Source organism: Aythya fuligula, chromosome 32 (assembly GCF_009819795.1).
Source record: "Aythya fuligula isolate bAytFul2 chromosome 32, bAytFul2.pri, whole genome shotgun sequence".
Lineage (NCBI taxonomy): Eukaryota > Metazoa > Chordata > Aves > Anseriformes > Anatidae > Aythya > Aythya fuligula.
In genome coordinates this window covers 203,639-230,982 of record NC_045590.1, presented here as the reverse complement: position 1 = coordinate 230,982, position 27,344 = coordinate 203,639, and the positions used below count along the sequence as shown (strand labels likewise).

Sequence of the window (27,344 nt, the reverse complement as noted above, 5' to 3'; positions counted from 1 at the left end):
AGAGCCCCTCAGATAATGATACTATCTGGCCTAAGAGCATTCCTTTCCCTGCAGCATTCACTTCTGATGCCTCATTTTTTCTCAGGAGTGAGCATGCTGCATGGGAGAGGAGGTGAAGGCATTAATTACTAGTGCGTTGGTCCATGATGTGATTATTCTCATGGGAACGACCAGGCAACAAGGCACCCAGTGCACACATTCTTGAATAAGGCAAAGGGAAGGGCTTGCCCAGGGACTAGTGGCTGTAAGGTAGCATGGCTGAAGAGCAGTGATTAAAAAAACATAGGCAGAATAACTCCCTGCCCTACAGCATCAGGGCTTTTGGTGTGTGATGGTCCCTTAGAGAATGCCTGCATCATAAAATCAGGCTCTTACAGACTTGGGGTTTCAGGGAATCCTTGGTTTGGGATTTCCAAACACTTTGCCTGCTATAAGCCAAGCACTGGCAGATCTCTAAAAGGAAGAGGTTTTGTGCTCTCTGGAGGGACCACAGAAACAAGCAGTGGTTAAGCCAAGACAAGGAGGAGCTGGAAAGAGTGAATTTGCAGACAAGAGGTGGCACAACCTCCCCAGGGGGAGGACTGGTACCTGACTCACCCACACTGACCTACGGCCACAGAGCACACGACACTTGCATATCCCCTAGACTTGCACTTCTGGGCTCCCCAGAGCTTGACCTTGCATTCGAAGAGGGCTCGCTCCGTCCCGGTGCACTCCACAGCATCCACCCAGAGTAGGTCAGGTCCTTTCCCAAACTGGGACGAGTCCGTGGCCAAGCGTGCTGCCCCACAGCCCAGCTGCCTGCACACCACATGGGCTTCAGCCAGGTCCCAGCCATCAGCACAGACAGTCCCCCAGCGCTGATCATGAAAAACCTCAAGTCTCCCCGAGCATTTGTCTGAGCCATTCACAAGGCGGAGCTCTCCGAGGTCAGAAATGCCTGATCCTGCAACACCAAAAGGCATAAATATGTAAGGAGGCACCTTCTGCTCACCAAAGCCTTGGGCTGACAGCAAATGGCTTTACACATGAGGCTTAGCAGCTTTGAGGGTCGAGAATGCTCTCACAGCAAGAGACAGTGCCGGATTTTCAGATGTGATGCAAAATGGCTGGGGGAGGAAATATAAATAAATAAAAAATAAAAAATAAAAAATAAATGAAGAGATTGTTACCCAAGCTTTGATTAGTATGGACTATAGTCCAACATAGTCCAGACTATTAGGAATGGTCTCTGGCCCATGCTAACTGCCAGGATTTGTGAATAACATCAGTTAAAAGCATGCCAGGGACCTTGTTATTGTGACAATAATGCAAATGAGCAAGCCATTTATTTTTCCTGGGCTTTAATGTCTAGGTGCTATTCTCTGCCACCAAGATGGACCATGAGGAGCTGGTTTCAAAGGCAAGGGTCTCCAGGCTGGCTGCAAACTGTTCCTGTACCCCAAACCCTTACAACCATATGGAGACACCAAGTCAAGCCTAAGTAATGCTTGCTGTGGTGCTCCCGGTGCTGTGACAGGTGGTGGTTACCTGAGCACACCACGCTGGCATCTTCATCGTGATCACAGCCATGGACAGCCCATCCCCTGAGCTTGCATTCGGAAAGCGCAGCCTCCGTCCCCGTGCAGTTCACGTCATCCAGCCAGATGGGGCCCTGTCCCTGGCCAAAGTAAGCCCTCCGTGGGGCCGAAATAACCACCCCGCAGTCCAGCTGCCGGCACACCACCGCAGCGTCTGGGAACTCCCAGCTGTCATCACACACAGTTCCCCATTGCTCGTTGTGGAACACTTCCACTCTCCCAGCACAACGGCCTGGGCCATCCACCAGCCGGATTGGGGCAAAGCTGGAAACAGCAGAGCCTGCGAGGAGACAAGAAACTCAGAGCAGCCCCTGCAAATCCATCCATGGTCCATGCAGGAGGATGAAGGACCCTTCATTTTTACATGCAGTGCTGCACAGAGCATCGTGGTTTTGTTGCTTCTGAACCCACACCACCTCATACTCCTTTGGAGACACCTCTCAAAGGATCGGAGAGTATTTGGTCCAACAGCATGGGATAAAGCAGGCACCTTGCTCCCATGGGGTCAAGGGGGAGATGACCTGGCTATAGCAGAGCATCCTAGCATCCCAACCCACTCCCAGTGGGAGAAGTGCTACTGCACGCTGAAACCCACCTGAGCACACCACACTGGCATACTTCCCATGGCTGCAGCCGCTTTTTCCCAATGGGCTTGCCCTGCATTTCATGAGGGATTGTTCAGTCCCCTCGCAGCTCACGTTGTCCAGCCACGTGTGGAGAGATCCAGCACCCAGGTGAATTTCCCCCGAGGCTGACAGCGCTGTCCCACAGCCCAGCTGCCGGCACACGACCTCAGCATCCTTCTTATCCCAGCCATGGTCACACACAGCTCCCCACTCCTCATCCTGAAACACCTCCACTCGGCCAGCACAGCGGTGAAAGCCGTTCACCAGTCGGAGACGAGCAGGCTCCGGGATGATCGCATCTGCAAACATCCAAGGGAGTTATAAATCCCTTCTAACAGCTACAGATTTTCTACCATGCTCATCCTGTCAGAATTAAGCTCCTGACCCTTCTTCCAGCCACCAAAATATATGGAGGAGGTGGGAACAGGAGGACTTTTCACTGCAACCCAAAACCCCTTCCATGGCCTGCACTGCTCCTGCCCTGCACAAGACCCCAGACCCACTTCGTGCAAGAAAATCTTGGTTGCTTTCACTAGCTTTGCCCCCAAGATATCGGTCTTCCTGCTGTTGGAATTGGTCAGTCTGGGGAGTTTATGGGGAGAAATAGGGTTCCCTGCAGGAATTCCTCCCACCATCCTAAATAAACACTGCAGAAGGGACCTGTTTCATCCACCAGCTATAGTGCAAGTCCAGGGAAACCACACTGACTGCTGAATCTGTGTCCCAGCTCAGCCTTACAAGGGGCATAAACCATCTGTCCTGGCACCTCCCACCAATCTTCCTTGCTCCAGGGGACACATGTAGAGAGACATAGAAGGAGCAGTGCTCACCTGAGCACACCACACCAGCGTCTTCCCCATGGTAGCAATTATTGATGCCCCACTGCCTGGCCCAGCAGGTAGACAGGGCATACTCAAACCCTGTGCAATTCGTCTCATCCAGCCAGATGACACCAGTCCCTTGCCCAAACTGAGCCCATCCAGGGGCTGAGAGCGCTCTCCCACAGCCCAGCTGCCTGCACACCACATTGGCATCCAGCAAATCCCAGTTGTCGTCGCACACAGTTCCCCACTGCTTGTTGTGAAAGATCTCAACCCTTCCAGCGCAGCGGCTCCCGTAGTTCACCAGCCGGATCTGGTCGCCCTCTGAGTTAAATAAAAGAGCAAAAAGCAGAGAAGGCAAAGCCACAAGTGACCACAAGTGGTCTCTTTCTGCAGCACGAGAAGTCTGTCCTGCCACTGGAGCTGAGCGTTTCATTTAATGACCTCAAGCTCATGACCTTAGGCTCATTTAATGACCATGAACAGGGTCTGCCCAGCCAGATGTCTGAGACCTGTGGCTCCAGAAACTTATGGCAGAGGGGCCGAAACTTGAAACCTCCCATTGCAACTCTACCATTCTCACCAACCCTTCAAGGTGAACAGCCAAACTATGTCCAACCCCAAACACCCCCTGGCAACAGGGCAGCCACAAAGAGGCCATATTATCTAAGCTTGCTGCAGAAATTAAGGTGATGAGCCAAGCATCTCTCCGCCCATGCCATTCCCAAGGTGGTTACCTGCACACACCACACCAGCTGATGTCCGAGGATGATGCGTGCTGTTGCTCCAGGGTCTCACCTTGCAAGCAAAGAGGGCAGTTTCTGCTCCTGTGCAGTTCACACTGTCCGGCCACATCTGTCCTGATCCTTGCCCAAAATGAGACCCACCGGGAGCCAACAGCGCTGTCCCGCAGCCCAGCTGCCTGCACACCACTTGAGCCTCAGCCAGCCCCCAGCCGTCATCGCACAGGGCTGCCCAGGTGGCATTGTGGAAGACCTCGACCCTTCCATTGCAGCGCGTTGTACCGTTGGCCAGGCGGAGCTCCGCTGAGATGGACACTCCTGAGGCTGCAATAAACAGGACAGAGCCATAGCTGCTCCTGCTCCTCCCTGACAGAGCTGGGCATCCTCTAGTGCACGTGCGCTAAAACCTCCTTCAACACTTCTGACACTCAGGTAACGGGTGAGACAGACCTGGATGGGCAGGAACTGCAAACCTCATGAAGTTCAACAAGGCCAAGTGCAAGCTCTGACTTTGGGACAGTGGTGGAAGAAAAGTGGATACGAGCCAGCTGTGTGCACATGTGGGCCAGAAAAGCCAACAGATGGGATATACCATCATTAGAAGTGTTCAAAGTCAGGTTGGATGGGACTCTGAGCAGGCTGATCTATTGAAAAATGTCCCTACCCATGACAAGGATGTTGGACTAGGTGATGTTTAAGGGTCCCTTCCAGCCCAAACCATTCTCTGATTCTATGATTTGCTGGGGTGAGTTATAGCTGCAGAAAACTTTGCAAGGTTTTTGCTAACTAGCCTATAGTCCCCAAGACCAATAGATCTTGGTGCAGGTGCTTGGTAACTCCTGCGTGTGACTGCAAATGGTCATCTGAATCCAGTGAGAGGGGAAGCCCAGACAGCTCACTTGTCTTGCAGCTCAGCACTGGACACATGGCTGCAGAGGTGGGAGAAGTCTTTTCATTGCAACTTGCCTGCCTGCATGCTGCAAGTGCTCTCCAGCTATGGAAAGGGATGCTGCAGGAGAGCACTCCAAGATGCACCCCATGCCCCCAGTGCTTCTGAGCATTCCAGACACCCCTTTCAAAACCCCTACAAGTATTCTAGGGTGCTGACTTTTAGCCTTCTGTGTTGGAAAGTCTAAGCGAGAGTTACCTGAACACACCACACCAGCATCCTCGCCGTGGTAGCAGTTGTTGACCCCCCACGCACTGGCCTTGCAGTCGAAGATGGTGGCCTCTGTGCCTGTGCAGTTCACCTCATCCAACCAGATGGGGTCCTGGCCTCTCCCGTAGTGAGCCCCCTTGGTGGCCATCAGCGCTGTCCCGCAACCCAGCTGCCGGCACACCACAGTGGCATCCATGAGGTCCCAGCCATCATCGCAGACGGTGCCCCACATGTGGTCATGGAGCACCTCCACTCTCCCCACGCAGCGGTTGGGGCCATTGAGCAGCTGGAGCTTGCCCAACTCCGAGGCCCTGGAGTCTGCGAACACCCCGAGAGGATCAGTTGTAGGGTGGCTGTGCATGGCGGACAGGCCCGGAGGTGCTGCACAGCGGGGCACTGGGACTACCTGAGCACTCAACGCTGGCGTCTTCCACGTGGTGGCAGTTGTGCTGTCCCCACGGCCTGGCCTGGCATTCGGAGAGGGCAGCCTCCGTCCCCGTGCAGTTCACGTCATCCAGCCAGATCTGGCCCAGGCCTTCTCCGTGCCGAGCCCCCTGTGAGACGGACAGCACCGTCCCGCAGCCCAGCTGGCGGCACACAACCCGGCCCTCACGGACGCTCCAGTTGTCATCGCACACCGTCCCCCACGTCCCATTGTGGAGCACCTCCACTCGCCCAGCGCAGCGGCCGGGGCCGTCCACCAGACGAAGCCCCTCTGGATCTGGTGAGGCTGTGCCTGCAGAGCCAGGAGGAGGAGAAGGAGAAGGAGGTGACATCCTAAGAGTAGATGGGGTTCAACTCTTTATGCGTTTGAGATGCCTGCTGTCCCCTATCTGCTGTTCAGAAAGGGTTTCAGAGAAGTAGCTGAACATCCTATGCTTAGCTTCAGCTTAGAGAAGACCCCATTGCAGCCTACATCTTCCTCATGAGGGAGAGCAGAAGGGCAGGCACCGATCTCTTGCTAGTGACCAGCGGTACGACCTGAGAGAATGTCATGGGGCTGTCTCCATGAACTTCTAGGTTCAGCTAGGAGATCAGATCTTCACTGAAAGCCTGGTCAGGCACTGGAACCAGCTCCCCAGGAAGATCCCCAAGCCTGCTAGAGGTCAGGAAGCCTTTTAACAACACTTAGGTATGTGGTTTAATTCTTAGGTTGCCCTGCGTGGAGTCAGGAGTTGGACTCAATGATCCTTGTGGGTCCCTTACAACTTGGTATACCTTACGATTCTATATGTCCTGAAGCATCTCAGATGGTCCTGGGTGTCTGTTTTTGGGCAGCTGAGTCTCATGTTTGTATCTAAATGCCTGAATTGAATAATCCTAATGTCAATGTGGATCCCACACCCTAGGGGTCTTTTTCTCACTCATGTAAAAAGACAGGCAAATGCTTGTTTGTCAGTAACAAAGATATAGTTTCACCAGTGTTACTTTGTGTGGTATAACTACACAGAGAGTTGGGAGAAGTGGAAAAGTGCTTCAGCTATGGGAAGGTCTTCACAGTTTACAAGATCTGCAGCATAAGATTGCCTCCAGCCCCTTACACACACTTAGCAAGAGCACTAAATAAAGTGGAGACTGTGCAGAAAGGAGCCATAAGTTAGCTGCAAGTTCCTAACCAGGTCAAAATAAAAAATGCTCAAGAGGACTGTGTTTGCATTCTGTAAATACCTTTTTGACTGCAGATAATGATTTCCAAAGTGCTCAGGCACTGATCTGTGCTCACGTCCAGCAGTTTTGCTGCTCCCATAAGTTCTGTCAGGAGCTGGTGTCTATGTGCTCCCTAAGCCAGGTGCCCCATGCTCCAAAGCTACTTAAAGTTGAGCAGCTAAACACTTTTTCCTCCTCTTCTCCTTTTAATACCAGTGCAGAGCAATAGGCAACACTGCCCACCCAAAATGGGACCTGCCTTCTGTGGGGGCCTGTCACTCTACAAAAGATATATCACAAGACTGAATTAGGACCTTCAGTGATGGCCTGATACCCTTGGTCTGTAAGCTGCAAAGATTTCCCCAGATGACAAGCAAAGGATCAGATACAGCACTCAGGAAGTAACCGAGGCCAGAAAGAAGAAGAAACAGTTTACAAATTAAATCCCTGAGTCATTCCCAGGTCCAAGCAAGGTCTGGGGAGCTGTAGCATTACCAAAGGGGACAAGCTGCATGCAGGCTTCAGTAGCTCAACTCTCTTATTTATAAGGGATGTGCCCTGGGGAGCATGAAAATATCTTTGCAAAGACAACCCTAAAAATTAAGATTATTATATTATTAAAATTTAAGATGAGTCTGAACCAGGTGCATGGCAGGCATTCACTTCTCAGTTTGCAAGCTCTCCTACCCCAGGCTAAAAGCAGTCTTAAAGGCCTTTTGCTCATTTTCTTCATTTTTACCCATTATGGTAATAATGGGTAACTCTATTTACAAGAGTTAACTCTATTTACAAGAGTTACACATTGATAAACAATAACAGATCAACCCCATAGCTGAGACTTAGCAGAGCTTCTTGGCATGTTTCCTGAAAGCACTACCGTGGGTAGGGAGCCTTTGTATGAAATTTCATTTTTAGCGTGGGCAGTCTCAGGTGCGTTGACTGCCCGTGCCTGGGTGGACAAACCACAGATTGGTAGAGTGCACCCAGCCTTGTCCTGGCAATTGAGGTCTGTGGTCCTTACTTGTCACCCCCTCATCTTACAAGGAGCTGCCCCTCTTTGCTGTGTACAGGGGTGTTGAGTTTGTCCAGGCCCTCTCCACCCTGCAATACCATAAATTTGCCACACAAGGTCCGGAATAAGACAAGGTTAAGCAGAGCAGAAGAGTATGTATAGTTATGGTACAGCTTTAGGAGGCAAAACTCAGCATGATTATCTCCACTCTTAAGTCCCAAGTCTTCATTTATGTGGCAAAACCACATGTGTAGCAGTAAGTAGGCAATACATGACTTTGAGAGCAGTCTGCAGGGATAGCTGCACATAAAGACTTTTCTTCTGCCTCCAAAACAATCACAAACCATTCCTTCCTGCTCTAGATGATGAATGAAACCCAGGACCCTTGGCCAGACCAAGCCATCCTCCACAAAGCACCAAATGAATACACTGGAGGAGCACACATAGCAGAGGGGCACCTGGGATCAGAAGCAAAGGCAAACACCACTTACCCCAAAGGCACACCATCAGGAGGAGGATCCCCACGCTCTTGGCTCCGGAGCAGGTGGGTTGGTTTCTGCCCCAGGGGTACCTGGGGGAGGGATGGAGACCACCTGGCATCCCCATCTTCACAGGTTGGCCATGGGCTGGAAGCTGGAGCAGAAAGTCCTGGTGAGAGACAGTAGCTGAGCTCCGTGTCCTGCTGGCTGACTAGGAGGGATGGAGAAGGATCGAGGCAGATGCCCAGGGTTGGGAGTGATGGGCATTTCAGCAGCAAACCCTCCTCCTGCTCCCTCCCTTGCCCTGTGCTTTTCCCTGCCTGGCTAGCCCTCCTCTTCCTCGCCCACAGGCCACAGGGCATCGGCTTGGGCTTTGAGTGAATCCATGCCAGAAGGTGACCCTCTGCTCTGTGCCGCCGTCTGATCCTGTCACTGGGTTGTGAAATGGAGAGCTGTTCCAGGAAAAGGCAGAGCAAACAAAACTCCCTCTGCACCCAGGCCCCGTGTTCTACGTGACAGCCCCGAAGGTACCTCGACTGTCCAGCAGTGTCCTGGGGATAGTGCAGGAGACCTTCCTCTGACAACATAAATCCAGCCTTTTTGCACAGAAGTGGGGAAAATTAGCTACTTTAGCTTCATTAAAATGTATTTTATTGGGGTTTCAGGTGTAAGGGACCACCTTCTACAAGCGAATATGTTACTAAATTTTGGAAATGTCTTTATTGTGGAGGCTGGAGTAAATATGATGCTGAGCTGGGCAGGAAGCACCTCTCCAGCCAGGAGGAGAGAGGGAAAGAAAATTCCTCATACACATGAAGAAAACTTGCAGAGTCTGTGATCCAGGACTTTCCCCAACCCAGTGTGGGTTTCCACTAGAATAAGCAACTACCCATTTGTATGGGTAGTGCAGAGCAGTTCAGGCCATTCATAGGTGGAGGGAAAATGGACATTATTTTCTTGCTCAACAGAGGAAGAAGGTGAGCTGCAGGGTTTGCTGTCCCCTCTCTCCCATCACTTGCAGAGTGCACATCCTTGTGGCATGTTGACGTTTTGCAAGAAGAGGGCCTGAAGACAGAGTAAGCATGGCACTGGAAAAACGAGTTTGCAAAGTCATTAGATAAATATCACTTGTTGCTCCGAATGGGAATGTTAAGACTGTGGTCGATGCTACACTACTGGTGCACTGAAGATAGGGATGAGAAAGGATATTGCCCTAGAAAGTGCAAGTCTGTAAAAATAAGAAATGAAACCGGAGCATGTTATGGGAGGAGGACATAGCATGGCCAAGGTGGTCTTGGGCTGAACTGAACTCTTCAGCCTGGCAAAACCCAAGAGGAGTATTAAAGATTAGATCACTACCTATAGGAAGAGAAAATAAGAGAGGTCCAAACTGCAGAGGAATGCTGAGAGTGAGCAGAGCAGGGGCTGCAGACCAAAGGGAGAAAGATGTGTGTTAAAAAACAGTGAAATACTGGTATGAGAATGAGTGGGTGAAAAAATCAGCTGGAAACGATTCAAAGCTAATAAAAAGTAGAGCAGTTGGGAAAGGTGTTTTCATTTGTCCTGAGGCTCAGTGAGCCCAAGGACTTTGTGCCTCTCTTTTGTAAACAGAGGCCAGCAACAAAGAAATTCCCGACACCATCACAAAAATGTTATAAACTGTCAAAGCCTGACCTGGCCAATGCAGCTGTGAGTAGGGGTGCTTCTGCTGGTAGTTTTCAGTAGTTTGTTCAAATAGGTGCTCTAGAAATGCGTCGTGCTCCTATGTTTGTTCTGTTCCTTTTGAATTTTTGTGCTGTGTCTCCTTGGGAAGGCTGAAACCCCTTCCTGAGATATTGCGGAATCTCTGCAGAGTAGTCCACAGCCCAAACTCATCTTTTTCAGTTGTAAAGGCCTTCTCCAAACTGTGATTAAACACACACAATGATGCAGACAGTTGGTGCTTTCTGATACTCGGGCTCCAGTCTTTTCCTCCTTTCCCAAGGCAGTGAAAACACCCCAGACAATTGGGTCCAAGTTCCTCCTATTCTGAGGCACTCATGTGCAGATGCACAGACCTATAAGAGCTCAGGAGTGCTGAGCCTTTGGTGTAAACTCTGGGACAAACAAGACTGGAGAACTGGGTCTGCTGGATCAGCCAGAAGAAAAATTAAAAGATTTGAGTGCCAGCAGGAGGATAAGAAATCCCAAAGTCCTAGGATGTTCAGGGAGGACCAGAAGATGACCTTGCAACCACACATTGACAGAAGGGGCCAGGGACTGCATGGCTGAGGCTTAGGACAGGTAGAAAGATGCAAACTGATGACAGCTTCAACTGCTGGCTGGAAGGGAATGAGAGGTGGTAGGTGGTGTGGCTTAACTTGTCTGGCAGCACCCACTCACTCCCATTCCCTCTCTGGGATGAGGGACAGAATTACAAAGAAATGCAAGCCTGCGGGTTGAGATAAAGACAGTTTATTAGGACAGAAAATAAAGGAAAATAATAATAATATAATAATAATAATGATAATACTCCTAACAATGTGTACAAAACAAGCGATGCACAATGCAATTGCTCACCACCCGCTGACAAATGCCCAGCCTATCCCTGAGCAGCCAGTCCCCCAACCCCGGCCAGCCCCCCGTATTAATTGTTCAACATGACCCCATATGGTACAGAATACCCCTTTGGCCAGTTTGGGTCAGCTGTCCTGGGTCTGTCCCCTTCCAGCTCCTGCTGCACCCCCAGCCTGCCCACTGGCAGGGCAGTGTGAGAAGCTGAAAAGCCCTTGGCTCAGTAAGCACTGTTCTGCAACATTTGAAACAACAGCATGTTATCAACATTATTCTCACCCTAAATCACAAACACAGCACTCTACCACCTACTAGGAGGAAAATAACTCTATCCTAGCCAAAACCAGCAGAGGAGGATAACAAGACCCTGTTGCCCCACCAGTTCCCAAAGGCAACCTTGCTGTTGGAAGGACTGAACAGATCCTGCAACGTTGTCATTGAACAGAGAGCATGGGAGGTCTAGCTTAATTCCCCAAGCCCTCTCCACTGCTGAAAAGAACCTGCAATGCCATTTCCTGCCTTCTATATTTCATTGTCATGTCCTCAGCTGCACCTCACAGTGCTCTAAATACTCATCTTCTTCTGCATATACCTAATGGCCCCTCTCTTCCTGCTTTGTCTTCTACCTGGTGATATCCTAGCTTGCTTTTTCTACCTCTTCCAGCAGCTAATTTGAGATGTTGCCATGTCAAGTAGGCTGTTTGGTCCCTAAGACAATGCTTCTTTCTCTGTGGCTTCATCACAATCTGATGAAGCTTGTGGTCATTTGTTCCCTCCCTGTGGCACTGGGATGTTCCTCAATCTTGACCGTGGGACCCTCTGGCTTCACCAAAGTGGTGGGTGGTTTGGGGCTCACATCTGACTCATGGGTTGCTCTATTAAGAACGTGACCACCCACAGACCCTTCCTTGGTTTTGGCCAGGACCATATCTCACCCAGAATTAGCAATCATCAGTCTCCAGTATGTGACCCAATCTTCCCTCTGTAGCCAAAGAACCCGTTCTTTCATCACATAGGCTTTGCCTAAATTTCAGGCCAAGTCACTACATAACCCTGAACATGCATACAATATTTCATTCTTGTTCTTTCAGGTTTCAGGATTCTTTACTGGTATTCAAAACTATACTGAAAAAATACAACAGACGAGGTACTTCCCAGCCCATGCTGGACAGACTTCGAAGTGCATTGCTCTTTTTGCAAGTTAGCTATGTGCAGTGCAGTAGAGCATTGTGCTCTCTTTTTCTTGGATCATGAAGCCATTTCCATGGGAGATTAGAGGAAAAAGTATGATGACTGTTGGGGTGATGGCAAGGGGTAACTGTTGGGTGAAGGCACAGGATTGCAGTGGCGGGAATGAAGCATCTGTGCAAGCAGATGGAGCTGGGATGCTGGAGCCTACCTGGAGGACCAGATAGAGATTATCACTCTGAGAAGACCTGGCTTGGAAACTGGGGAATTTATGGTGCTGTGTGTGACCGTGGGGGAAGTAGGACCCCCAGAAGCTCAGTGCAGTGGGCCGGGGGCTTTAGGGCACCCAAGACAGGATTCTGCCAGAGGAGATCGTCTCCGCTGATCCTTGGAGGGCTGCTCTGCTCTGGCTCCACAAAACAGTGTCTTTGCTGCCTTCTGGGGTCCTGGGGAGCCTTGCCTTCATTACCAGGAGTGTGGCCACCTAAGCCTCAGATGATGTCCCGGCATCATCCACCTTCTTTGCATTTGATTTTTCTGTAAAACAAAGGAACAGGGTGATGTTCAGAGGGTACAAATCCCAACCCAAGAAGTGATGCACAGACCAACAATGCACAAACCCCAACCCCAGCCCAAGAAGTGAGGCCAAAAGCACCATGAGCCCTGTAGGGACACCAGATGTACCAAGGACAGAGGTCCTGCTCTTACCATGGGAGCGCCCAGCCTGTTTTCCACACCTCACCAGGTACAGGACCAGCAGGATCCCACAGAGTGTTGCCACCACACCAAGCAGACCCGACAGCACTGAGCAGGCCTGGGTGAGATCTGTGGAATGAGTTAAGCTCAGAGAAGTTTGGTTGGATGGTCAGACCTGCTCCATCCCTCAGGGTTCCTGCTCACCCTTCCTTTCTGCTGCACGTTTTTGGGGGACTCTCAACATCTTCCATCACAGCACTCCATGGGGCTGGGGTTTACCCCTGATGGCTTGCCCTCCACTTTTGTAGGATGGGTGCAAGGACCTCCCAGCTTGGATTAGTGCCAAGAGAACATATCCACAAGGGGAACCCTTGGCATTTCCAAACACCCATGCTATGTGGGATACAGCAAGGCATGGCAGAACTAGGTTAGATGCAAGAGGCTGCACCTTAACAGAAATCCCTGTGCATTAGGAATTGTCTCTCCCTGCCCACAGAGGGAGACTTTCTGAGGGAGCATGATATCAGCATGATATCCACACCTTCTCCTAATTAATCCCGCTCCATCATCTACAGCTTTTTTCCTCCAGGTGCCTCCATCCTGTCCATTTAATGGTTTCTGTCAGGGAGGTTTCTGGCAGCACTTCTGCTAAGACTGGCACAGAGACAGGAGCAATACCCCACGGTGTGTTATCACTGCAGTGGCTACTTGGCTCTGCCCATCCTAGACACTAGGTTGGCCACTAGTTCAGCAAGAACAGTGCCATCTGCAATAGGACAACAAAGGTTCCTGGCACTCACCTTCCATCTCCATACACACCACCCCAGCTGCAAAGCCATGCTTGCACTGCCCCGGACCCATGTTCCTATGCTGGCACTCCAGGAGCAGACTCTCTGAGCCGCGGCAGCTCAGCCCTTCCAGCAAGGTGTGGCCATGCTCTGGGCTGAACTGGCCTCCGATGGGCGCAGACTGTGCTGGCCCACAGCCCAGCTGCCTGCAGACCACCTGTGCCTCCAGCAAGCTCCAGTCACTGTCGCAGACGCCGTACCAGGTGGCATTGTACAGCACCTCCACACGCCCTGAGCAGGGACCTGGACCATCCTTAACCCGCAGCTGCAAGGGGTTGGTGCCTGCGTCAGAGAGCAGAGGGGATGAGGTCTCAGGCAGGACAGCTTTGGTGTCCAACCCCACATCAAGTGGACAGGAATTAACTCAGCCTGTCCTGGATGGCCCACCCTGGTCCCTATGGATTTACCTGAGCACACCACACCAGCATCCTCACTGTGGCCACAGTTGTGCTCTCCCCAGCTTTTCAGCCCGCACTCTGCAAAGGTGGACTCTGTCCCCATGCAGTGCACATTGTCCAGCCAAATGGGGTCCGACCCTTGCCCAAAATGAGCTGAGCCCGGTGCTGACATTGCCATCCCACAGCCCAGCTCCCTGCACACAACTGCAGCATCGTTTATGTCCCACGTGTCATCACACACGGTCCCCCACTTCTGGTCGTGAAGAACCTCAACTCTCCCAATGCAGCTGTTCGATCCATTCACCAGCCGCAGCAGACGGTGCCTCGATGTGTCTGTGTCTGAGGAGGGAGCAAAGTGCACATTCATACCTGATCATCAGCTGCAGACAGGCTTTGAAATGTATAGAGCCATGGAAAAACTAGAACATCCTTTCAAGAGGTCTGGGAAATGTTCTACATTGACAAAGATTCTCAGCTCAGATAAAAAGGGACCACAGCTACAGAGCCTGGGATTCAGTGCCAAACAAAGGGTATTGGGATCAATACCCACCACAAAAAGTGGTAGGAGGCACTGACAGATGAGTTTATGCAGCTAGTGCTATCAGAAGAGGATAGCAGAATGGCTCTCTAGCTGTGCTTCTTTCTGCACAAAACCTTCCTAAGGTCTTGCACAGGGAATAACATCACCTGGTGTGGCATTCACACCATTCTCTGATTTATTTTATTTTAATATTTTTTTTTCAACACAGTGTGGAAAAACCCCCATTTCTGGTTTTTGAGGACATGATCAGGTTGCACCCAAGCTGCACAGTACTTACGAACACAGCTCACCTGAGCACACCACACCAGCATCCTCCCCATGGTCACAGTCATTGGATCCCCACGGCCTGGCATGGCACTCGGAGAGGGCGGCTTCAGCCCCGGTACAGTTCACGTTATCCAGCCAGACACGGCCAGACCCTGGCCCAAAGTGAGCCAGAACCGGAGCTGAGACTGCCGTCCCGCAGCTCAGCTGTCGGCACACCACCGTGGCCTCGCTTAGGCTCCAGCCGTCATCGCACACTGTCCCCCACTGATGTTCATGGAGCACCTCCACTCTTCCCGCACAGCGGCTGGGGCCATTCTGCAGGCGCAGCTGAGCTGGCACTTTGACAGCTGTGCCTTCTGGTGGCACAGGGTGAGAGAGAAAAGGAGCATCAGACCTGATCTGCAAGCACATCCACATGCCACCCATGCCCTCAGCACCTTCCCCAGGGGGTACTCCCCCGTGTTTTGCTTGGGAGGGTTCTCGTGTCCATGCAAACCTGTTGAGGTATGTAGATGAACCAACTGTGTGACCTCAAAGCCCATGAATGTTCAACATGAGCACAAGCAAACTGCCCCTGTAAGCTGATGCAATCTGGTTTTAAGGGGTCCAGGAACCTATAGCATTGGCTTGGTGACTCCAGCAACCTCCGGCTTCCTGAAGACCCCCTTGCTTCTTTCCTTTCTTCAAAAAGGCCCCAGGACTCCTCACTTTTGCCCATGAGGTTGTAAGCTGCTGGTCCTATAGCACAGAGGGTTGAGACCTTGATGGGGAGCAGTTCTGCCACCCAGCCCTGTGCTCTCCCTCTGTCCTTGGTGCATGCTCTTTTTGCCCATACCAGCATATTTTTTGTATGCTACCTACCCCTCATTATCACTGCTGCTCCTTACTTACTGCAAAAGGATGATCTGTGTTCTAAGGAGTGCATTACAGAAGAAAAGAGAGGGGACGAGATCACCCTTTCACCCTTGGCTAACGCTGTCAAAGTGGCATTAGTCCTTGGAGCCAAGCATCCTCCACTGAACTTGTTCTTCTGGTATCAAGCCTGATATTATCTATCAGTGGTTACCTGTACACACAACTCCAGCATCTTCTCCATGGTCACAGTTATTGACTCCCCATGGCTTGGCCTGGCATTCAGACAGGGAAGCTTCTGTCCCACTGCACTGAACGTTGTCTAGCCAAATGGGGCCCGTTCCCTGGCCAAAGTATGCTGAGCTATAAGCTGAGACTGCCGTCCCACAGCCCAGCTGCCGACACACAACTTTGGCATCTGTGAAGCTCCAGTCATCATCGCACACAGTTCCCCACTCGTGACCATACAGCAGCTCCACTCTCCCGGCACAGCGGTTCGGGCCGTTTACCAGGCGCAGCTCTGTGGAACCAGCTCTGGAGTCCTGGTGGTGGCTGGCTGACTCTACGAGAAGCACAGGAGATGTACCTTGAAACCCTCCTTGTCCCTCATTTCTCAGAATTACAGAATTATCTAGGTTGGAAGAGACCTCCAAGATCACCCAGTCCAGCCTCTGACCTAACACCAACAAGTCCTCCACTAAACCATATCGCTAAGCTCTACATCTAAATGTCTTTTGAAGACCTCCAGGGATGGTGACTCAACCACTTCCCCGGGCAGCCCATCCCAATGCCTAACAACCCTTTCAGTAAAGAAAACTTCAGTAAAGAAAATTATTCTTCCTAATATCCAACCTAAAACTCTTCTGCCCCTCCTCAGGGCACTGCAACATCCAGCATGACCATTCTGCACTCCACGATGTTTGCTGGCTGCACCCAGTAATCGCTAACATGCAGCTACCTCTGGACTGAGAAAAGAAGCAATGGACACAAACTGGAACTCAACAGGTTCCATCTGAACATAGAATCATAGAATCACAAAATGATTCAGGTTGGAAAAGACCTCTAAGATCATCAAGTCCAACCGTTAACCTAGCACTGCCAAGTCTACCACTAAACCAGGTCCCTCCACGTTAACACATTTTTTGAATACCTCCAGGGATGGTGACAACCACTACCCTGGGCAGTCTATTCCAAAGTCTCACAACCCTTTTAGTGTTTGTTTTTTGTGTGTGTGGTTTTTTTTCCTAATATTTTTTTTTTTCTAATATACCTATACTTCCCATGGTGCAACTTGAGGCTATTTCCACTTGTCCTATTGCTTGTTGCTGGGAAGAAGAGACCAACTCCCACTCCACTACAACCTCCTTTGAGGTGGTTGTGGAAAGGTAAGGTGTCCTCTGAGCTTTCTTTTCTCCAAGCTCAACTACCCCAGCTCCCTCAGCTTCTCCTCATAATTCTTACTCTCTAGACCCTTCACCAGCTTTGTTGCTCTTCTTTGGACATTCTCCAGCACCTCAAGCTGATTTCAGATTGCCAGAGGCAAAAGCATGGAAATGATCTGGTATCCATTATATTGGTGGCAGCAAGGAGGAGTTGATGTCTCCTTCTGGCCCCTCTCCCCTGCCTAGGGATGTGTTTTATGGAGCCTGTTGGCAAAACAGAATGGGTGGCTGTATCTCTATCTGTGTCCACTTCCCCCAGAAATTCAGACAAAACAAAGATCTTGGAGAGTACACACCCCCTAGGGGAAATTCATCATCTCAGGACCCTTGCAAGATGCAATTAACACTGATTTACTGGGCTGCTAATGTTTCCAAACCTGCAAACCCCTGTGCTGTATGAGATAAACCACAAAACATCTAACTGTGTCCTCCCAACCCATAATTTCTTCAGGGTGTTACCTGCACAAACCACACCAGCATCTTCACCGTGGTGGCAATTGGTCTTCCCCCAGTCATTCGCTCTGCAGTAGGAAAGCGCCACCTCCGTCCCCGTGCAGTTGACATCATCCAGCCAGATGGGGCCGGATCCCGCCCTGAACTCGCCAGGTCTGCTGGTGGACAAGGCGATGCCACAGTGCAGCTGACGGCACACCACATTGGCATCATCCAGGTCCCATTGGTCATCGCACACTGTGCCCCATCTGTTGCTGTAGTACACCTCAACTCGGCCAGCGCAGCGGTGCGGTCCATCCAGCAAGCGGAGGGGAACCCTCTGGGATGCAACTGGTTCTGCACAGGATACAGAAACAGCCCCATGCAGAAGAGCTGAGAAAGCCTACACTACCTGTGCTAGCTTCACATGGGCTCTGCAAATAGCTATGGTTTATGTGTACCACCAACATGCTTCTCCTTTGGTAGGCAAACCCCAAAAAATCCAGATCTAGGAGAAAAAAATGCTATGCAAATCCTATATTCCTAATAAAAGACATCAATCTTCAATGTGGCTTTGGATATTCTTACTGGATATTTCCAAACAAATTCAGGAACAAAAAAAAAGACCACACTGCAGTCTGGATTGAGAACTCTGGACATAGGGATTGTCTGTCAGCTGGCTGTTGCATTAGGCAAAGCATCACCAGCAGGTCAAGAGAGGTGATCCTTCCCCTCTGCTCAGCACTGGGGAGGCTGCACCTCAAGTGCTGGGTCCAGTGCTGCGCCCCCAGTCCAAGACAGACATGGACATGCTGGGGAGAATCCAACGGAGGGCCACCAAGGTGATCAAGGGAGCACCTCTCCTACAAAAAGAGGTTGAAAGACTGGAGAAGAGAAGGCTCAGAGGGGATCTTATCAATGCCCATAAATCCCTGAAGGAAGGGTGCAAAGAAGATGGAACTGGGCTCTTTCCAGGGGTGCCCAGTGCCAGGACAAAAGGCAGTGGGCACAAACTGTAAGACAAGTGGTTCTGTCTAAACATCAGGAAACATCTGTGCTGTGCAGGTGACGGAGCCCAGGCACAGGTTGTCCAGAGGTTGTGGAGTCTCTCTCCTGGGAGACCTTCAAAAGCCACCTGTGGTCCTGGGCACCCTGCTCTGAGTGTCCCTGTTGGAGCAGAGGCGTTTGACCAAAGGAGATCCCTTCCAACCTCAGCCATTCCATGATTCTGTGTTTCTGTGCTAAGACAGCAATGGGAGTTGTCTGCGTGCAGCCTTGCATTTTAATTACATTTGTATATATATTGTGATATGGAGCCAACAACAGAGCATCAGATTTTTTTGCCCATCATGCACAAGAGCAAGCGCTTCTGCTGTGCACAGAAATAATGAATTTTGGTGGACTGGAAAGCCAAGGGATGTTATTTGGGAAAAAAAAAAAAAAAAAGGATCATAAAATGAAGTAGGCAGAAGCAGGAAAAAATAACAGCAACTCAGCATCCCACCTGCTAGAGGATGTACAGCACAACCACTCACCTCCTTTCTGTGGGTTGGAGAGTAGTAGAAGTGCCTGTTCCTGTTTGCACTGGAGGAAAGAGGACTTTGGGCCCCATCTTTGTAAATATACAGGCTGGCCCTGAAGAAGTGGCCAACACAAATATGCAATTTCTGGTCTTAACTGTCACAGGCTGGTAAGGCTCCAAACATTTCCCAACTACTCTGCACGAGGGCAACAGCACAGAGGCCAAAATAATTACCTGGCCAATAAGGTCTCCTTCCCCATCTGCCATCTTCCCTTCCTTTTAAAGCCTGGCAGATCAAAGGAGTCTTTGCCCTGTTTGTCTGCAAGCCCAGACCCCCCATTCCTACGTATCACAGACCTCTCTCATCCCATGCACATGGTCTACTAAAATACACCTTCCCCCATGCATGAGCTACTCACCACAGAGGCATGCCAAGTAGATGAGGAGCCCTGCTCCAGCACAACCAGCCAGGGTGATCTGCAGGGGCAGAAGATGTCCTGAGCACCCCATGCCAGTAGTTTTAGGGCAGGTTATCCTCCTAGTGAGAACTGCAAGCTGAGCTGGACAATGCCACTGCCAGAAAGGTTATGGTCAGTCTCCTCCTCTGACCTGTGTTTGTCCCATGCTCATCCCTCCTCCTGCACTGATCCCTCCTCCCTGCTGTCCCTGGGATCGAGCCCTCCAATTTGAAGTGGTTTAAGTGGCCTCTCTGCTGCAGCAGTACCTGCTCAGAGACTCCCCCTTTCATCCCCACCTCCCTGACCCTCCAGCCAGCTCTGGTCCTGCAGCAGGAAGGTTTGCAACTCTCACTTCTGGGGGTTTGGAGCCTTGGGAAAAGACAAGCCTTCCTGCTCTTCAGGGAATGCCATTAAACAACCACCATTGTCCCAGATAAGCATATATGTTCATCTATTGAAAAGGAGTGGAAACCATTTCCCTTAATTTAAATGTCTTTGAAGCTGGAGCTTCATTTAGGCTCATACCCTGAGGTCCCCATTAAAGCTAGCTGGGGGAAAAGTGGGTGCTTCACCTGGAGTCCTTGATGCTAAGGTGGGGAGAAGTATGTCCTAGGAGAGTTCAGTTCTCACTGAGACCCTCATAAAACTAGAGGATGGGATGGGATGGAGTGGGGTAGCGTAGAGTAGAGTAGAGTAGAGTAGAGTAGAGTAGAGTAGAGTAGAGTAGAGTAGAGTCGAATTTTCTCAAAAAAAATGTGTCCTCAGCCTCTCCTCACAGAACATGCCATCCAGCTCTTTTACCAGCTTTGTTGCCCTCCTCTGGACACAATCTTCTTTTGATGTGGAGACCAAAACTGCACACAATATTCAAAGTGAGGCTTCAGTAATATATAGCAGGAGAATCACCTCTTTTTTTTTTTTTTTTTTTTTTTTTTTTTTTAACCAGCTGGCTATGCTGTATTAAAAGCATCCCAAAATGATGTTTGCCCTCTCGGCTGCCAGGCACCCTGCTGGCTCACGTTCAACTTGCTGTTGACCAGCACCCCCAGATCTCTTTCTTCAGGGCTGAAGGTAAGGTCTTCCTCACCATATAGGTGAGGAAAGGAAAGTCTCCTTTCCCCTTCCAAAATAAGGAATTCTAAGGGGCAGGTCCTTTACATACATGGAAGAGCTTGCTCCAGCTGAAGTCTGTCTGTCCCCAAGGCCACTATCAGAAATTGTGTTGATAAGACCTGACCCCTCACACTAAAAGACTCATAAAATACACAGTCTGTATTCTGGGAGTATCATGTAAAGAATAAGGGGGTTCCAGAAATCATGAATGAACTGCTGAGGTTTAGTTATAAGCATGTCCAGGTTATGGGTGCCCCATTGCATTGATTCGGACCCCCAGTATAAGTGAATTCAGGGATTTTCCTGGCTGATCTCTGAACCATGGGATGCTTTGGCACAACATCCTGAGCCTTTCCCTGTGCTTACACTTCAGGCTTTCAGCAAATAGTATAATGAGCCACCTCGGCCTTCCTCCTCAATTTAGCCTGACTAAAAACATATAAGGTGCAGCAGCTTGTCTGAAAGGAAATGCCCCATTTATCTCTTGCCCCATTTATCCATCATGTCTTTTGGAAAAGCTCCTCTCTGGCAAGTGAACGGAGCTGTCCATGCCAAGACGTTTTTCTTTCATGACACAGCCACATTTCCCACACTTCCTATTGCTGCATCACAGCCCATGAATATTGCAGCCCATAAATTTCACATCCTAACAGAAACCCAATAAGCAAGTCAGTCCATAATTAACCCTTTGCACCAGGGTTTCCAAGATCTCATGCAATCTTGCACACATGCAAGACTCATTGCGCACATATGTCCCACTTTCCAGCCAAGAAAAAGCTTCCTTGTTGCAGCACCCACACCAGCTCCTTCTGCAGTCCCTGTGTTCTGCCAAGACCCAAGACATAGCTGAAACTGTCACAGAAGAGAAATCTCCTGTGAACCGCTTTTTTATTTCTTATATTATTCTGCTTGCGAAAAAGTGGTTCCTAGAAGCAGGCAGCCTCTTGTGAGCGGAGATGTTCGTTGCTGAATACTAACTGACTAAATGCTGGCATCTTGTGCTCTTTGGTGGGATGCTCTGCTACCTTTTTCTGCATCCAGATGCCTTCATATGCACCCACCAGAGCCCTTCCTCCTCTTAGTGCCCCAAGGTCTGCATCCATTCAGCTCCTGCTCTCTGAGAGCCTTCAGCCCCTCTCAGGGAGACACACATGAATTCTAAGTATGTCACAGAGAGCTAGGGTGTTTTGTTGTTGTTGTCGTTGTTTGTTTTGTTTTTGTGTTTTGTTTGTTTGTTTGTTTGTTTCTACAAATATACCAAATGCTAAAAACATCTGGGATTTCTAACATCTTTGGCTGTGGCACAGACAGTGGGATTGAGCAAGTTAGCTAGTGACACCATCTGTGTGTTCAGTCAACATGCTGGAGGGAAAGGATGCCATCCACAGAGTCCTGGACAGGCTTGAGAGGTGGCCTTGTGCAAACCTCATGAAGTTCAACAAGGCCAAGGGCAAGGTTCTGCATCTGGTCTGGGGCAATCCAAAGCACAACTACAGGCAGAGGATGGATTGAAAGCAGTCCTGAGAACAGCCTGGGGGTTTTGGTTGACGAGAAGCTCAACATGAGCTGTGAATGTGAGTCTGTAGCCCAGAAAGCCAACCGCATCCTGGGATGCATCAAAAGAAGCACGGCCAGCAGGGCAAGGGAGGGTATTCTCCTCCTCTACTCAGCTCTTGTGAGACCCCGCCTGGAGTAATGTGCTCAGTTCTGGGGCCCCCAGCATCAGAAGGACATGGACCTATTAGAATGAGTCCAGAGGAGGGCCACAGAGATGATCGAGGGGCTGGAGCACCTCTCCTGTGAAAACAGGCTAAGGGAGTTGGGGTTGTTCAGCCTGGAGAAGAGAAGGCTCTGGGGAGACCTTAGAGCAGCCTTCCAGTACCTAAAGAGGGCCTGCAGTAATGCTGGGGAAGCTGCAGAAGGACAGGGTGTCCATGTATGAACTCCATGGAATTGTAGAACCATTTAGGTTGGAAAATACCTGTAAGATCATCTAGTTCAACCTTTAACCTAGTCCTAAAGTCCACCACTAAACCATGTTCTAAGTCTACTACGTTCTAAATCTACACGTTTTTTGAATACCTCCAGGGATGGTGACTCAGCCACTTCCCCGGGCAGCCTATTACAATGCCTCGCAACCCTTTCAGTAAAGAAATTTCTCCTAATATCCAATCCATACCTCTCCTGGTGCAACTTGAGGCCCTTACTTCTTGTCCTATTGCTTGTTGCTTGGGAGAAGAGACCAACCCCAACTCCGCTACCTTCCAGAAGGTCCCAGACCTTTGGACCTGCTCTAGTTCCAGTACATCCTTCCTGGGATGTGGCAACCAGAACTACTTGCAGAACAGAAGACATGGAAAATCCAGAGTTGTATATCATGGCAAAATTAAACCCCTTTTCTTCATCTTGACACCTTTCTTAAAGTATACAACATTTCTTTGGATTCCTTAGCTGTTACGACATACAGAGGCAATGATTTCAGGCAACATGCTAGCAGTTGTGTACCAGAAAAATGAAACATTCAAAGTCAGATGTGTTGTACTATCAATTCCTTTTTGTTGCATTTCATTGATGTATAGCTAGATGGCAGGAAATCACTTCATTATTCAAGAGCAAGCACTCTCAGAAGCATTACCCCAGGACTGCTCTGTGTATGGTTTTCTGAGAGGCTGGAATACGAGATGAGGGAAACCATCAGGGACTTCTCATGTGGTTCATTTTTCTCTGCTGACACTCCCAGTGACTCTAGCAGCAGTCCAGCACAGACATCTGCACTTCAGCACATAGAGCCTTTCCATATGGTTGAGCTCTGCCTGTGCCAGTATCTCCAGGGTTAGCTCTCCCCAGCTGTTGCAAGGCTTTTAACACAGACTCATCTTGTCCCTCCCAGCTTTTGCATTTCAGTGTCTTTTGCTAACCTGCAGCAGACAAATTCTTTCATTCTCCCCTTCAACAATGAACTAATCTATTGAAAACTGGTGTAAATAATAAAGGTAAAGAAGAGATCTCAGGGAATGGTTTGAGCCAGAGTAAGTCCATCAGCCATAACAAGGACAGAGGAAGCTCACAGCTTTAATTTTTTAAGTTCAGATGCCCCAGTACTGGCAATTGCATGGCTTCAGAAACGGTTAAGTGAGAGAGGACAGGGAATGTGGGAGCAGGTCATGAAGAAGAACTCTCGCCATTCTGAGCCTGTCCAGACACTAACTCCCCTTCATCTGCTCATCCTTTGGTGTACCCCATACTGAACCTCCCCAGAGGGCCTCCTGAAGAAGCTGCCTCCCATGGGATCCTCGCTGCAGTGATACTCAAGAAACACAAAAATGAAACTCCCACACAGATGCCTGTCTGTTAGCAAGGGCCCTCATTTATCACCCCACAGAGAAGGCAATGTGTTGGAGAAGTAACAGCATCCTGGGACAGTAGGGCATGTTCTGGGGTTACCCCATGGCCCATTTGCAGATGACACTGAAAAGAGACTTCAGGGACAGGCTATAAAGTGCATGTGTGTAAATTGCACACTCCAAGCTCAGACATTTTGGGGACCTACACACATATGAATTTCTTTTTGCAAGGTACCCTTACTTGCCTCAGTGTTTCTAGACTCACAGACTAAGGTCCCTAGATCCCATTTCTACCACTAAGAGAGCATTATTCTACTTTTAACTCTCACTTGCCACCCTTTAAACAAAAGTACATAAATTGTATGATGGGCTCATTGTAGATTCAAACTTAAAACCTGAGGAGCTGCTGGGTGGTGGATGGACTACTAGTCCCACCACACTGGTGGGCTCCCCTATCTCAAACTCCTCTACTTCCCAAACCCCTGCAAAGAACCAGCTGAACCACCCTGGTCACGTATCCAGCTCACATCAAACTGGAGCAATCCAGGGAAGTTTCCAGAATCGTTCTTTTGTTGAGCAGATGAAGGACTGGAAGCTCTGCAGCAGCACAAGGTCACTAGCCAGCCATGGGTGGGGACCCTACAGCTGAACTCTTCTAAACCATGCCAGGAAAATGCTGAAAAGGGAACTGTGATTCCTAGGAAGAAGATAACCCCGTGTCAAAGTGGGTGAGAACTGCAGCTTCAGGAACGAGAACAAAGAAAAGCTAATTCTGCAAACACTGCCTGCATTCTGGAGAGAGACCTCTCCATTACCCTGACCTCTTTAGGGTCACTAGGTCACAAGGGTAACAACCATTATCCTGCTCATTAGCAGACAGCAGGACCAATGTATGCATCATCTCAAAGTGCCTGCAATAAGGTGCATTCCTACCTGTAACAAAAGTCATTTCTAGATTAAATCATCCCTGGGCATTCCAAGTCTTCATCTTCTAAGTCCCTATGACTCAGCAGGCATCCTGTTTCCTGCTCACCTCCTCTCCTCCCCTGCCTTCCAGGTGTTCATGCTTTTAACTCATCACAGCTATCATAGCTGTCACAGCCTGAGTCCCCATGTTGAGGCTTTCTCTGATGCTTCCAAGTAGCTGTTTTTGGTTGTGTGAGAAGGGCTGCATCACTAGCCACTTGAGAACCCAGCACTTCTTTTTATGACCAGTGCTGCTTAGAACCCCAGCCAACATCCCTCCGCATGTCTAGCTCCCATCTCTGTGCCTTCCAAGCTCTTCTTGTGTCAGAGCACTGTGCTCTCAGGTGCCCCAGAAGACTACTCTCCAAGGACAACATGCAGAAACATTTGGGAATGCAGCAGAAGGAAGAGCTCAGCATGGCCTAGCTGCCCACACAGAGACACATCTAGTTACCTGTAGGTCCTTTGTCCTATTTGACAGTCCCATGCCAGAGTCTGAGTCCTAGGACATCTCAGGTGGCTCTAAATGTCTATGTGAGGCCTCACCTGAGCTTTCATTTGGTGGAGTTAGCAAAGCTACTCAGCTTCACAGGTGAACAGAAACAAGCCATTGCATATATGTAGGGAAAAGTTTTGCAGCCTCCATTGACTAAAAAAATAAAAATAAAAAAATAAAAAAGGAGAAGAAGAAAAGAAAGAAAAAAAAAAAAAAAAAAAAAAAAAAAAACAGTAAAACATTGCTTATGTGTTACAGAATTATTTTTTTATTTTCACAAGTACACCAAGAAAAAAAAAATGAAAACAGGAACCTGAAATATTTCTATGCATCACTTCTCTTGTGCACACAGACCATTTCTGCCAGCTGGTGCTTCATGCCCTGTATCACTTCAGGTGGCTGGCTGATGTGGGCATGGAGCTGACAATGGGTCAATCTCTGGTGATTTCACTCTGCAGAGAAGGGATGGTCCATGGCCCTTCATGGTGACAGGGTTGTGCACTGGGATGGAGCTGCATCAGCTGGAGTCTTGTGTCTGGGATGGTCACAGGAACTGAGCTCACTTGTTGCTGGCATCATCAGCGTGAGACTCCTTTGCCTCCACTTGCTCTGCTCCAGGCATCTAGGTGGACATGTCAACCAGCTCGTCCATGTGTACAAAGCCTGCAGACCACAAGGATTCAGTCAGTGGGTCAATCTAGGCATCCCAGGCAGTGCTGCCTGAGTTTTCCTCCTCTTTTACAAGACCATTGAGGATGCTCACTGCTTTGGAGACAGCACAAATCAAGTTGACTTGACTAACGCCAGCAGCACAGGGTATACACTGTTGACTGCCAGTACTCAGACATGAAGTCTCCTTTGCAGAAACCACCCTTGATCAAATGTTTGGTCCACACACAGCACCCTTCATCCCAAAGATTTTTCCCACCATCAAAACTACATGCTGATCCACCCACCCAATCTTCCTCCTACATGCAAAGAGCCTACAGATGGCATTCCTTTCAACACAAAGTTTCAGCACTTGGCAAAGAAACAGGATGCAACCTGGAAGATATCTCCTTGGTTGGGTCACACATGGGCCTAGGAGTGACCTTGCCATGAGGGAGATAGATGGGCATGTTCTTTTGGACTCCAACACACCACTCATAGGAACATCTCTGGACAATCCAGCCCTTTGGATCTGCTCAGTCTTGGTGCCTTCCCACTGCCCTGTCCTTTTCCTGAGGTAAAAAAGCTTGAGAACAGCACTGGTAAAACTGGCAGCATCATACCCAACCCCATCCTCATTCCCAAAAAGACAACATGCAGATGTTCAACACAGGTGTCTCCAAACACTCAACCCTGGTTTCCAAGAGTCTCCACCACATCCTTAAAAACTCAGGCACAGACACAGTTCCTGATCCTTTCTCAGCTGTTGGATAAAGATGAAATATCCCCGATATCCTTCCCAAGGGGGAGCTGGGAACAGAGCAAAGCTCAGAGCTCCTGCTTAATGAACAAGTGGAGCAGGCAACAAAGAGGAGCATTTAAGGAGGTGCTCCCACTTGAAGGACCATCCCACCACCAAGAGCATCAGTAACCCAGCTGGAAATATGATGTTAATGTGAAAGAGGGGCAGTGGATAGAAAGAGAAAAGAGAAAGGAACCAAAGGACTCAAACTAGAATAGGAAGTCCCTTTCAATATGAGCCACAGGAAAGAAATCTGCTCCTACTTCCAACCATACCCTTCTGGAAACTTCATTTCCCTCTTCATCCACAACGGAGCTCACCTGGAGAGGAACTAGAAGTCCTATTTCGCATTTGCCTCCTCTTCAGGCACAGAACAGCCCCACAGACCAGTATCAAAACTGGACAGATGACTGAGACCAGCAATGGGAGCAGTGGCAGAGTCTGTGATGATGTGATTGAAGCATAGCCTGTGGGGAGAAAGCAAATTTTCCTTCATCCAGAGCTAATCCAGGAGATAATTAGCAGTACACAAGGACAAGAAGAAACAGGCACAATGTGCACCAATAGAAATTCACATTAGATAGCGGAAAATATTCTTTTTCCACATAAGGATGGTTAAATATTGTAACAGAGACCAGAAAGGCACTAGGACCCTCATCCCTGGGGACTTTTACATTTTCACTGGTCAAGGCCATTAACAAGGTTTAGTTG

General features: G+C 49.5%; 1 protein-coding gene across 1 annotated transcript in view; it reads right to left on the bottom strand.

Moving 5' to 3' along the window:
* LOC116500171 (deleted in malignant brain tumors 1 protein-like) overlaps positions 1–27,344 on the bottom strand; it is a 53,337-nt gene that overhangs the window by 9,246 nt on the left and 16,747 nt on the right. Inside the window, 12 exon segments of the mRNA XM_032205088.1 lie at positions 608–946; positions 1,531–1,860; positions 2,176–2,505; positions 3,037–3,351; positions 3,915–4,094; positions 4,918–5,247; positions 5,327–5,665; positions 13,305–13,676; positions 13,760–14,089; positions 14,582–14,911; positions 15,625–15,928; positions 17,289–17,624. Of these exon segments, the coding sequence (XP_032060979.1) occupies positions 608–946; positions 1,531–1,860; positions 2,176–2,505; positions 3,037–3,351; positions 3,915–4,094; positions 4,918–5,247; positions 5,327–5,665; positions 13,305–13,676; positions 13,760–14,089; positions 14,582–14,911; positions 15,625–15,928; positions 17,289–17,624 (3,835 nt within the window).